General features: G+C 39.8%; 1 protein-coding gene across 1 annotated transcript; it reads left to right on the forward strand.

Moving 5' to 3' along the window:
* Window positions 1–1296: 1296 nt before the first annotated feature.
* Window positions 1297–12383, forward strand: GUCA1A (guanylate cyclase activator 1A; the record flags this gene model as incomplete). The annotated part of the gene is made up of 4 exons (XM_061630607.1): window positions 1297–1434; window positions 10590–10739; window positions 11269–11359; window positions 12223–12383. Coding segments are annotated over 4 exons (540 nt in total), but the record flags the coding sequence as incomplete, so codon positions are not given.
* Between the last annotated feature and the right edge of the window lie 490 nt (window positions 12384–12873).

Consider the following 12873-nt stretch of genomic DNA (forward strand, 5'->3'; position numbering starts at 1 on the left):
GGTTTGAACCTGTTCAATCGGGGCACCATTTAGTGACCAAGAGGTTTGGGTCCTCATAGATTTACCACAAACCATTATTTTAGTTTTAGACTGGTTGACAGTAAGTTTCTGTATTAGACAGTACTCCTCCAGTTTCAAGATCATGCGTTTAAGACCGACTTTGGTTAAAGAGCATAAGGCCAGATCGTCAGCATATAGTAGGGCAGGAATCTTCCTCGGGCCGACTGAAGGCGGGAAAAAGGCAGGCGAAGAAAGCACCTCCACAATATCATTAATGAAGAAATTAATTAGGAAGGGGGCCAAAAGGCACCCTTGCTTAACTCCTCTGTACACCGGTATTTTTGGCGAGAGGATGCCATTTTCCCCTAATCGTACCTGGATTACATTGGACTGGTGAAGGGCCCTAATAAGCCAATAGAGCCTTTTATCAATGTTAGTTTGGACCAATTTTTGCCACAGTAGCTCTCCGTCTACAGAGTCAAAGGCTGCGGAGAAATCTACAAAGGCAATATATAACGACTTAAAGGATTTAGTTCTTGTTTTCTTAATTAGATGGTGCAATATGATATTTAACTGCCCTCTGGAATGATGATTTTACATCTAATTGGTGCAAAAAATTTACCGCAAAAATTATTACGGTTAGGTTTTTCTGCGGAATATTTAGTATCCCAACCATTTTCAATGGCAAAAGCCCAAATTCGATCTTGGCTTAGAGATTCTGTCTTACAATCTACGATCAGCGGAGCCACTAAAGTATGTTCTCCTCTTTTTTTGAAACTAAAAATGGTCCCTGAAAATTATGCTCCCTATTTTGACTACCTTACAGTACCTAAATTTAGACTAGCTTTTACGAAGGCCAGATTCAATTCTTTGCACTCAGCACTGTTGAAAGGAAGGTATGCTGGTCTCCCTGTTGTACAACGTCTTTGCCCATGTGGAATGGGCTCCATCGAAACCCTTCACCACATGGTTTTAAACTGTCCCCTATACTCTTCGCTAAGGGACAAATATCTTTCCCTCTTGTTGCTAAGGTATTCTTCCAAGCCCCCGGAAACTATAGTATCTTACCTATTGGCTGGTTCAGACAGGGAAACTTCCCTCCAAGTAGCTAAGTTTATTCAGGCCTCCCAACAAATACGGCTAACCTTGCCCTCTTAACTGAATGCTCTTGCTTCGAAGCAATTTTATTTTGTATTCTGTTTTATTGTCATTCTGTTCCTTTTGTATATATACTGTATTTTGTATCTCTTGTTTTATAGTGGGTCCTTGACCGTAATAAACTTATGATGATGATGGTATAAGAAGTTCATGACAGAGTGTCCCTCAGGGCAACTTACCCTGCATGAGTTCAAGCAGTTTTTTGGTATGAAAAACCTGAGCACAGCATCAAATGAATACATTGAACAAATGTTTGAGACATTTGATTTTAACAAGGTGAGTCTTCAGTTGCAATCAGACAATGTTCTGTATACATATATGTGGTTCTTATCTATAATAATACAATTATCTATGAAATAACATCTGTGAATAATCTGTGTGTGTTGATCTGTGCAGTTTTAGATTGCTTGCTACATAGAAGAGTAGTTTGCATGTGTGAAAATAGGTTATAATAAGGAACCATCTTTCAATCAAACACATACTAGCATTGAATTTTGCACACCTTTCTGTTTGAATGGAATCTGTCTTTCTGTTCTAAATTGCTACTCTTATGAGTGTGTTATTTGTGTAAAACAAGGTGGATTTTTTGAGAAATAGTTTGGTTACAATGGCTATTTTAACCATCTAAGTTTTCTATCAGGTTAGTTGGTGATTTGGAATAATAAGCCAATTGTTTCCCACTGTTGTCTGCTGTTCTGCTGTGCCCAGGAATGCCTAACCAAATGACAAATAAAAGGAAACAGGATAGCATGATATATACAACTATCTTACTATGAAACTTCAGGGGTTGCTCATTTAAATTTTTCTTTTTTGTCATTTCCTATCATTGCTGCAAGTTTTCTAATTATTTCATTTTTAAAAAAACGTTTTCCATATGACCACACGTTACTTTCATCTGCAAAGTATGGAAATAATACAAAAGCTTTTAAAGCCAGTTTTTACTGAGTCTTACATATATTAAAAACCTGTACCTAGCGATTATTAAAAGGCAATGTTAAACAAAAATAACTATTCTTGCATCAGAAAAAAACCACTCACATGAGCGTTTTGAACTTTTGTAACAAAACTTCAGTTCATTGCACCTGCAAAGCAGTTTTCCTTTTATTGTTAATACTCTATCAGAATATTCTGATCATGCAACACTCCTTGAGACAATTGTAAAGATTCCTTCTAGTCTGATGATCTTTAAGCCATGTTTTTTAGAACCGAGAATGTTGGTTACTGCTGTCCTATGAAAAATATTGCTATGCTGTTCTGATTTCATGCCTACAGTAACCTATGTAGCCTCAGCGGAGTTGATACATGATCACAACATGTAAAGTGGTGGCAAACCAGATACAAAGCTCTGTGCAGTAATGAGCTTTCAGGAAAAAGGGGCCTATAAGGATTGTTTTCTAGGCATAAGGTCCTAGGGTCAAATCCTCTCTCAGATAAGAAGTGTTAAATATAGAATTGGTCTGTAAATGTCAAAGGAGCACTCCTTATTTTATCCTTGTGTCAGCTGTGTACAAAGTCATTTAACAGGGAAGCTGTACAGACCTCCAAAATGTTTCTAAGTACCCCAGGAATTTCTGGGTGCATAATAAATTTGGGGGAAATTTAGTTGGAGGGTGAACTAGGTTACTGAACAAGATTTATGTGGTTTACCATTTGCTGGAAACTACAGGAGGGGGGGAGTCCTCTTGCACTCATGTGCTGCTTGCAGGGTTCCCATTGAGGCATCTGGATGGCCTCTGTAAGAACAGGATGCTGGACTAGATGGGCGATTGGCCTGATCCAGCGGGCTCTTCCTATGTTCTTATGCTTTTATTTATTTATTTATTTATTTATTTATTTATTTTATTAGATTTATTCGTCACCCATCTGGCTGGTTGTCCAGCCACTCTGGGTGACGTACAAAACAGAACATACAAAAACATCAGGACATTAAAATCTAAACAATAAAATAGAACCTAATTCTGTTCTTGTCCAGAGCCTCCTTTTAGGCTAGTTATGTGGTGAAATCATTTACAATGACTTTATCTAGAGATGGTTGGGGGATAATAAATGAGGGTCAGTTATGGTGCATGAGGTGGGGTGCCACTGCTGCTCTGCCCTTCTGTCTGTGGCGGTGCTACCACTCACGAGACTAGGATGGGGTGAGGCAGAGTGGCAGCAAAGGTGGGGGAAGCACTGGGTTGGTGGTGGTAAACATGATCTTTCCAAGGTGTCTCCAAGGAGGTTATTTTTCTTGAATGCATTGCCTCTAATGAGGCTCTTTCAGTGAACAGTCAAAAACAAAAGGAGAATGAATGAACCAAAAACTAAGGCAGAGAAATGAAGACTAGTTTTAAAGGCATAGATTATGGCTGGTCTTCACATAAGGCTTGGTCATTCAGTGGTTGAGTAAATTGTGAACCACTGGGTCTGGTAATCAGCTGGATATTTTCTACATCTTTCCCCACCACCTCCGCCGTTATTTTAGAAAGATGAGGCCCATGAATTTGACAGTGGGAGATCAGACAAAATTGGCAACACTTAGATAAATAGACAAGTGGAGTGTATGATATATAGGAAGCCCTGCTAGGAAGGCAAATTACACTGGGAGTACTGAGGAAATGCCTTCTCCCTGAAAGTGAAGAGCTTCCTTGAAAGGCAGAAGAAATGGATCCTGTAGATCTGTTGCTTGATAAATGGTTTGCCTGAAAAGGGCCACAGGTTCTGTCTCACGGTCTGTAAATCAGCTGGGTATTTTTAACATCTCCCCCCCCCAAGTATTTTAGAAAGATGGGGGCCATTAATTCAACAGTAGGAGATCAGACAGAATTGGCAACACTTAGAGCAAATATTGATATAAAAGTCTCCTGCTTTGAGAAAGTCACTTCAAATGATTAGAGAGTATTTGGTAGTGCAGAGAGAGAGAGAGAGAGAGAGAGAGAGATTTGCCTGAAAAGAATAATCAGAAACAAAGGAATAGAAAGGTTGCTTAACTGACCTCAGACACTTCAGATCTGTTCAAGAAAGGACTAAAATACTGATGAATTTTCATGATAGTAAAAAAAATATCAAAAACTGATGCAGAAATGTGGCAAATTGAACTTAAGATTCGAAAAATCAAAAACTGAAACTGACAGATTTGTCCATACTTATGCCTAAGCAAACATGCAAGGGAGAGCAGGGGGGCTCTGCCAAGCCTCACACCCTCTGATGTGTCACTTTCCTCCAGTTAACAGCCCTCCATGAGTTTGAGGGTGAAGGTCTGAAGCATAACATTTCTGCTTCTCATGAAGGCTTCCTGTGTAATATAGAATGCTTCCCAACCATTTAAGAACCATTTGTTTGGCCATATCATTTTTGTTAAATTACAGGTGTATTGCCATTTTCCTGAGAGTGCTCAGATGAAGCAAAATTTCATTTGGAAATGAAACTGATGAATATCCAATTTTGTATCCAACATTTGTTTGGTGCATTTTGCTTGTGTTAGTAATGGTCTTTCTATTGTTATTGACAGAAACTATATATTAGAGAATAGCCATCATAATTTTTTAACAATAATTTACAAATGCCCAATGTTTTCCACTCGTTTTCTGCATATCTGAGCTTTTGTTCATGCATTGAATTGAGTATTCAGAATGATCTAATCCACAGTGTTCATTAAAACTTTAATTAGACACTATCACTCAAACACAACCACCAAACTGAGTAAGAATTTGCACAATGGGCCTTTCGTTTGACGCATTGCATGATGGATCAAACTAATGGTTTATTCACTAATAGGCAAAAAACCTTGCAGTTTACAAATGCACCTATAGCCAACAGATATTTTATCAAACTTTAAAAGCAGAGAAATTGGACAGCTATATCGAATACACCAGGGGAGCAGGAGACCTGACCTCCTCTCGGAGATATTATACTGCCCTACAAATTTATAAAAATACAAACACAATTTGGGTTGGTCTTTCACAGTCCAATCCACTTCCTGAGTATGTTGGAAGAATTTGGTAACATGTGCCTCTGAGCATATGGTGAGTGGTGGGAACAATCACCAGAAGAAGGGCTGACTGTTAAATCACTCTGGCCACTGGGGAAAAGGAGTCTCTTAACAAATCTCAGCACCATTCACAAAGCACACTTCCCAGGATTCTTTGGGGGAAGCCATGAATGTTTAAAGTGGAATAAATGTCTGGGGTGGGTGTGGCCCCCTGATTAGCCAAGCCAAACAGCTGCTGTTTTGCCTGGCTTTTAGAACACTGACAGTTGATTCTTACTGAGCATGCCTGTACTGTCATAGACTCCAATGTTAAATGTCTTAAATTAATTCAAATTCAGCCAGGCTTTTTTAAGCTTTTAAACTGCAGAAGATGACGGTCAGAGCATGGGGCAAGGTCGGTAATAGGATTACAAGTACTCTGTGAACATGGCTGATTTTTAATTAATTTCAAGAAATTATGAGACCACTGACAGAAATAAGTCCAACGGGGTCAATTTTTTTTATCTTGCTTTAGACTTTCAACTCTTGATTCTCTCTGAGTTTTGTGTATCGCCATGAAAACTCAGAGGGTTGTTAAGCAAGCATTTCTGAGTTCAGGACTGTGCATTTTGTAAGGTTTTGTTTTGAGATGAGCTTATGGGAAGCAGCAGAATGGCATGGGGGTATTTTCAATTTAACATATCGGAATGTGAAAAATCCATGCTGAGTATAGTATACAGCCACCCTCATGGATGTATAATATGCAGCATGATCCTAAGCATATTTATTTACATAGAAGTAAGTCCTACATACTTCAGAGGATCATAATCTTGGTTGGTACACTTAAAAATACAGCCATAGTTCCATATAATAATGAATTCTGGGTAAATGCATCTGTTTATGATTTAAGGATGCATGACCATCAGATTGTACCACCCACTCTGCCTTAGCTAATTTGGTCTTTTTTAATTTAACAGCCTCCTTGTGTTGAGCCATTGAGCATGCATCCATAAGAAATTACCAGCCTGCATCCATGATTTCTTCAATGAATGCCTGCAGACTATCATGCTGTTAAGGCTCACTGAAATCAATGGGACATAAAATGTACAACTGGATATAAAACAGTATAATCCCATTATTCTGAGAGATGTTACCATAGAAATTGTTGGAGGCTAGCATTAGACAGTTGATTAACATCAGGATTTGTTGCCTCTTCTTGCTTAAGAATTAATTATGAATGACACCAGTTGAAATTAGAAAATAACCAGTTTTTCAGTGCGGATGTTTCCTCAAGCAGTGACACCTGCCCAATCATCCTATCCTGTGATTAAACTTTTGCACTCTGCATCCATTGCCATGTGTAGCAGTGTAATTATGCTCATAGTATGGAACAGTTTCATAAGCATAGATCCAGCCTCCTACTTGTGACATCATAGGAATAATCACCAGCTTTGCCACTCACATTTAGAGTTACCAGATCTTTTAATCTTCAGGCCTGGCCAAAGTAACAATCTCATGTAAAGCAAGCCTTCTTTTCTCAATAATAAGAGCTCTTAAGATCAGACAGAATAATAATGGAATGAGATTAATTTTGAAAGGCATGACTAACATGCATACCCAAACATAAATATGTGAAAGTAAATCCCATGGATTTTAATATAATTTAGTTCAAAGCAAGAATTGCACTCTCAGGTTTCTGTTAGCAAATGTTTCATTTCTTCCTTTTAACAGACTGAAAAAAGAGAAAAAATGCAAATGATGTGCTAGGCTGAAAAGAAAGGCACCAAACAAACTCTCATACTGGGATCCAGAGCTACTTTGTGCTTGGCCCAGTGCAATTTTTTACCCTCTCCCTCATGAAGAGCAATCCCCACCCCATGCCCTATCACCAACTGATTTGGAAAGTCTCTTCTATGTGGGATGAAGGCCTGCTGTTTGAGCAACAGAAACTAAAAGCCCCCTTGTACATCTGGAACTAGCTGCATGGTTCTTTGACTCCCAGCCTGATAAATAAATCAGCATGCAGGAAATCCAGTCCGATAGTTGGGTTCAATGTTATTAAAACCTTTGCTTTGGTAGAATAAATTAGATTTGTGATCTTGAGGGCAATAGTTTGTGTTGGTGTAAGAGTACACCCCATAGAAATTTGTATTCCCTTTCACATCATACTGTTTTGCATTTGAAACACACAGAGATGAAACTATGCAAATATGTAGGTGTTTTTTTTAAAAAAAATCGTTTTTAGCAAATCAATAATGTTAAGACAGGCATGGTTCGAGCAGACTGTTCCCAAACCTTTGAACTACCACTTGGACTCACACCGTAGGTGTATAATATATGCACATGAACATTAATCCTGACATATAATCTCTTTAAAAGCACTCTGAAAGTCCTAGCCAAGATCTGGATCTCTGTAAGTAACATGACAACACTCAGTGGCAAAACAAAATCAAGTGCAAGGACAAAGATATAGATCATCAAGGCTCACAGTGAAATTAATCTCCATGGAGACAAATCTGGGCAAAGAACTTGGCTTGCCAAATTCCTCTTCTCCATTTGAGATCTGCCGAAAACTTCCATTATCAGCCAAAGTTTCAGAAGCACAGTTCATTAGGATGCATCCATATATTCCTGTGTTCTAAGTGTCGTTATGTTACATCAAAATACATTATTTATCAGTGAATGGACCTCATGAACAGATTAAGCTCAAAATATATGAGATTCTACCATTTTGTTTTCATTCACAGCTGCTGAAAAACTTTGTAGTTGAGGAAATGTATAAAAAAAAAATAAAAAAAAATTATTTTTAGGCCGCCTATCTGGCCGAATGAATGGCCACTCTAGGCGGCGTACATAATTAAAAATACAACATATAATACAGTTTTAACATATAAAACAATTATAATCCACCAACCTACATCTATACACTGTAAACTAAAATTATCTAGGAGACTTGTATGCCCGCTGAAACAACCAAGTTTTCAATCCTTGGCGGAAACCTACCAGGGAGGGGGCATGGCGAAGGTCTTATGGCAGAGAGTTCCAGAGGGTGGGGGCCACAACTGAGAATGCCCTCTCTCTGGTCCGCACCAGCCTAGCTGTCTTAACTGGTGGGACCGAGAGAAGGTCTTGTGAGGCAGATCTCGTCAGGCGGCATATTTGGTGATGCTGGAGGCGCTCCTTTAGATAAACTTGACCGACACCGTATAGGGCTTTAAAGGTTAACACCAACACCTTGAATTGGGCTCGGTACACAACTGGTAGCCAGTGCAGATCTTCCAGCACTGGGGTGATATGATCCCGGCGGCGGCTGTTTTTAATCAACCATGCCGCCGCATTCTGTACCAGTTGTAATTTCTGGACCGTCTTCAAGGGTAGCCCCACGTAGAGCGCATTACAGTAGTCTAAGCGAGAGGAGACCAGGGCATGCACCACCCATGGGAGCAGATGGACCGGAAGTTAGGGTCGCAGCCTCTGTATCAGACGTAATTGATACCAAGCTGCCCGGCTCACCGCTGACACCTGAGCCTTCATGGACAGCTGGGAGTCAAGAATGACCCTGAGGCTGCGAACCTGGTCCTTCAGGGGCAATCTAACCCCATTCAGCGTCAGGTCAATATCTCCTATCCTTCTCTTATCTCCCACAAGCAGTACCTTGGTCTTGTCAGGGTTCAGTTTCAGCCTGTTTCCTCCCATCCATTCACTTACAGACTCCAGGCACTTGGAAATAGTCTCCACAGCCAACTCCGGTGAGAACTTAAATGAGAGATAGAGCTGAGTGTCATCCGCATATTGGTGACACTGCAACCCAAATCTCCTGATGATAGCTCCCAGCGGCTTTACATAGATGTTAAACAGCATGGGAGAGAGGATAGAACCCTGTGGCACACCACAATTGAGAGGCCAAGGGTCTGAAACCTCCTCTCCCAATGCCACCCTCTGGTGCCTGTCAGACAGATAGGAACGGAACCACCGTAAAACAGTGCCCCCAATTCCCATTCCCTCCAGGTGATCCAGGAGGATACCGTGGTCAACGGTATCAAAAGCCGCTGAGAGATCCAGGAGGACGAGGAAGGAGTGTTCTCCCCTATCCAATGCCCTCCTTAAATCATCCACCAGAGCGACCAAGGCTGTTTCAGTTCCATATCTAGTCCTGAAGCCCGATTGGAATGGATCTAAGTAATCTGTTTCCTCCAAGTGTGTCTGTAGCTGTTTGGCCACCACACGTTCGATCACCTTGCCCAAGAATGGTAAATTGGAGACTGGGCAAAAGTTGTTTAAATCTTGGGGATCCAAGGAGGGTTTTTTCAAGATGGGCTTTATTACCGCCTCCTTGAGGGCGGATGGCAATGCACCCTCTTCCAAGGAAGCATTTACCACCGCCATGATCCCTTCGCTCAGTCTCTCTTTGCAGCCCACAATGAGCCACGTGGGGCAAGGGTCAAACAAACAAGTGGTCGGTCTCACAGTAGAGAGCACCTTGTCCACTTCCTCAGAGGGAAGAGGCTGAAACCGATCCCACCGGACCGGATCGCAACTGATCGCCTCTGGCCCGCTTCCTGGTACAATAAATCTATTTGTTATTTTGGGAGCTTTTTTTCTGCCAGGTTCATTTTCAGTTTTGCAACAGCTATTTCTAAGATTGACTTGGAAATACAATCATACCCTTCACCTTGCATCTTTTGAAAAACATTATTTTTAAAATGTATGCCTCAAAACAGTGGTTTGAGAATCACAGAGAATGTAGCCAATGCAGTCAGTGAGCTGGTAGAAGGCATTTCTCTAGGAGACCTTTGTTCTTATATAAAGACCCTGGAAAGTAGGTTCATATGAACATCACAGGCTTTGTTGGGGGTGGTGGTGGTGATTCCTTTGTATCTTCTGAGACATTACAGACAATTATGCTATCTCAACCTACCACCTCCTTTCTCTCCCTACTTTTCAAAGGAACTCTGGAAAGTAATGAGCTATAATCCTACCACTTATCTGAGAGAGAACATTCATATGAAAAAAATGCCACAACATCAGCTGTTTGCCTGAATTCACTGGAGAAAGGTTATGTTTGTGACCTAAGAGACCTGGTTTCAGTTTTTCTACAATGAATGTCCTAACATTGGACATATTGACGAATGCCTCTGTACAGCTTTAAAGTAGGTTTGTGATGACACTTGCTTTGTAAACATTGAGCTACTCAATTATCATGGAAACTAAGTCCATAGAAAACAATGTAAATATAATAAAGGTGGAATAGCTGACATCAGTGTACAGAGAAAAGATTCCAAGAAAGCATTTTGGAAAGAGCCAGTCATTGATTATTTCAACTGCAAATATATTTTGCAAGAATATGTACTTATATATTGTATGCCCCCATGTATTGAAGGGATACCTGTGGTTGTTCCAGCATATAAGGCACAAAACCATTCAGTAAAGATGGCTGTGTTTTGCTCATACATCTGGCATGGTGCTTCTTGTATTTCAACAGGATGGCAACATTGATTCCATGGAGTATGTGGCAGCTCTGAGTTTAGTCTTGAAAGGGAAAGTGGAACAGAAGCTGAAATGGTACTTCAAACTCTATGATGTGGATGGAAATGGTTGCATTGACAGGGATGAGTTGCTAAATGTCATTAAGGTGAGTTATCTTCCTTGGTATTTTCCTTGTTCAGTTACTATGCTGGTTTTTATTTATTTATTTATTATTTGATTTATATCCTGCCCTTCCTCCCAGCAGGAGCCCAGGGCGGCAAACAGAAATGCTAAAAACACTTTAAAACATCATAAAATAGACCTTAAGTACATTAAAACAAAACAATGTTAAAAACATTTTTTTAAAAAAAGCTTAAAAAACATCTTTTAAAAAAGCGTTAAAAACATACTATTAAAAAAACCCCACATATTAACAAGCAATTCTAACACAGACGCAGACTGGGATTGCATTGGCAGACGCCCCAGAAAATTCCTTGTGGCCATTGCCCTTTACTGTTTTAAAATATGATGATAACTAAAAAAAGTATTAGAGCCTGTGCCATGCATGACTGTTGCTAATGTGGGAGAAAATACATAATTTTCTTTGGGGGGGGGCAGTAATCCATCCACTGTTCACAGATACATAAATCTGAAGTTTGTGCTCATTAAGTGTTCTCCACCTCAGTTTCCTGCAGGCAATTCGCACAATTAACCCATGTAATGAAGTAATGTCAGCTGAGGAATTCACAAACATGGTGTTTGATAAAATCGATATAAATGGAGATGGTAAGAATTTCTCTGTGTACTCTGTGATGTGCTGTGAAATTAATAGGCAAAAAGCATAGGTTGGGATCCACCAGAGTCATAGGAATCTTGTGTGAAGGTTTCAAACTGACATCTGTATGTAGTAGAGAAAATCCATCACAGTACAGATGACTGCAAATGTTAGGTACTAAAATTGACAAAACTGCAGTGCTAGATGTGGGGTGGAGTGGACTTCTAATCATTCCACTTTTAAGGCAGGCATAACTGAGTCTGATTTAATCATCCCACTTCCTTTTTTGAATCTTTTCCTGCTTCCTTCAAAACCATCCCAGTTCCTTTTTTCTTACGCTTTAGACACTGCAAATTGGCCCTGAGAAATGTAATAGAATAGTAATAAGTAATGGGAAAGAGCCTGCAGTGCAGGCCTATGGAACAATGGTAAAGGCAGCTACGATGATTGAGGTCTGGAAATGGTGTACCCCACTGAGATGCTTAAGAGATTTTGTTTATTCAGGAGAAGTAGTAACTTGATCAGAATTTATAAAAATGAGAAAGAGTGTAATGTAGTAGAAAAATGTAAAGATGATAGATGATGTAATGTAAAGATGGTGGATTCAAATTCAATATGTTGAAGACTTTAAAATTTAGGTTGATCAACCATTGTGACATCTTGATGTAAGGAATGGGTGGATTCTCTGTTCTTTGGAAGTGAAACAAAATTCTGCAACGTTTTCAGATGTATGATCAGAGTTAAGCAGAAATGGTGGGCATGGTGTAGAAATAGGTAGTTAGATTTCCATGTGCTCCCTTACTCACAAAATCAGATACCATACCATACATTACGTCAAGCTGTACATGAACATAGTCCTTTTGTGTTTCTGTAGGTGTGCTGTCTCTGGAGGAGTTCATGGAGGGAGTACAGAAAGATGAGGTTCTACTTGACAACCTCACTCATAGCCTGGACCTGACACACATTGTTCGAATGATCCAGAATGATGGAAAGAATCCTGGTGAAGCAGGAGAGTCAGCAGAAGCTGCTCAATAGACCATGTGTTTTTTAATCTTTTTTTAAGGGAAAGGAACATAGCTAAATAATTGTAATATTACATACACAAAAACCAGGAATGCAAATTAGATTGGTGTTCAAGGGACTCTGTTTTAGAATAGCATCCTAAAGAGAACAAGTAACAAGCTTTTAACTTTTTCTGTGCGATCAGAAGACATCATCTGTTCTTTTGATCACAATGAATAATGGTTACTGGTACTTTATAAAGAAGTCAGCGTTGTCTGGGAAATAGAGGCAACTGCCAGCACATCTGCTAAAGGGAAAGTGTTAAAATATAAAGAGAAGAAGATGTTTAGCTGGCAGATCCCTCCAGGATCAGTGGTAGTAGGGGAGGCCAGAATGATAGAAATTTCTGAATGGTGCCATCTTGACTGCCTCTGAATATTGACACTCATTGTGGTGAGGAATACAAGTTAGCAGGGAAAGAGCTGGATCATGCAAGACTGAAAAGTCAAACTTTTCCGAAATG

This window comes from Rhineura floridana, chromosome 6, assembly GCF_030035675.1.
Source record: "Rhineura floridana isolate rRhiFlo1 chromosome 6, rRhiFlo1.hap2, whole genome shotgun sequence".
In the NCBI taxonomy this organism is placed as follows: Eukaryota; Metazoa; Chordata; class Lepidosauria; order Squamata; family Rhineuridae; genus Rhineura; species Rhineura floridana.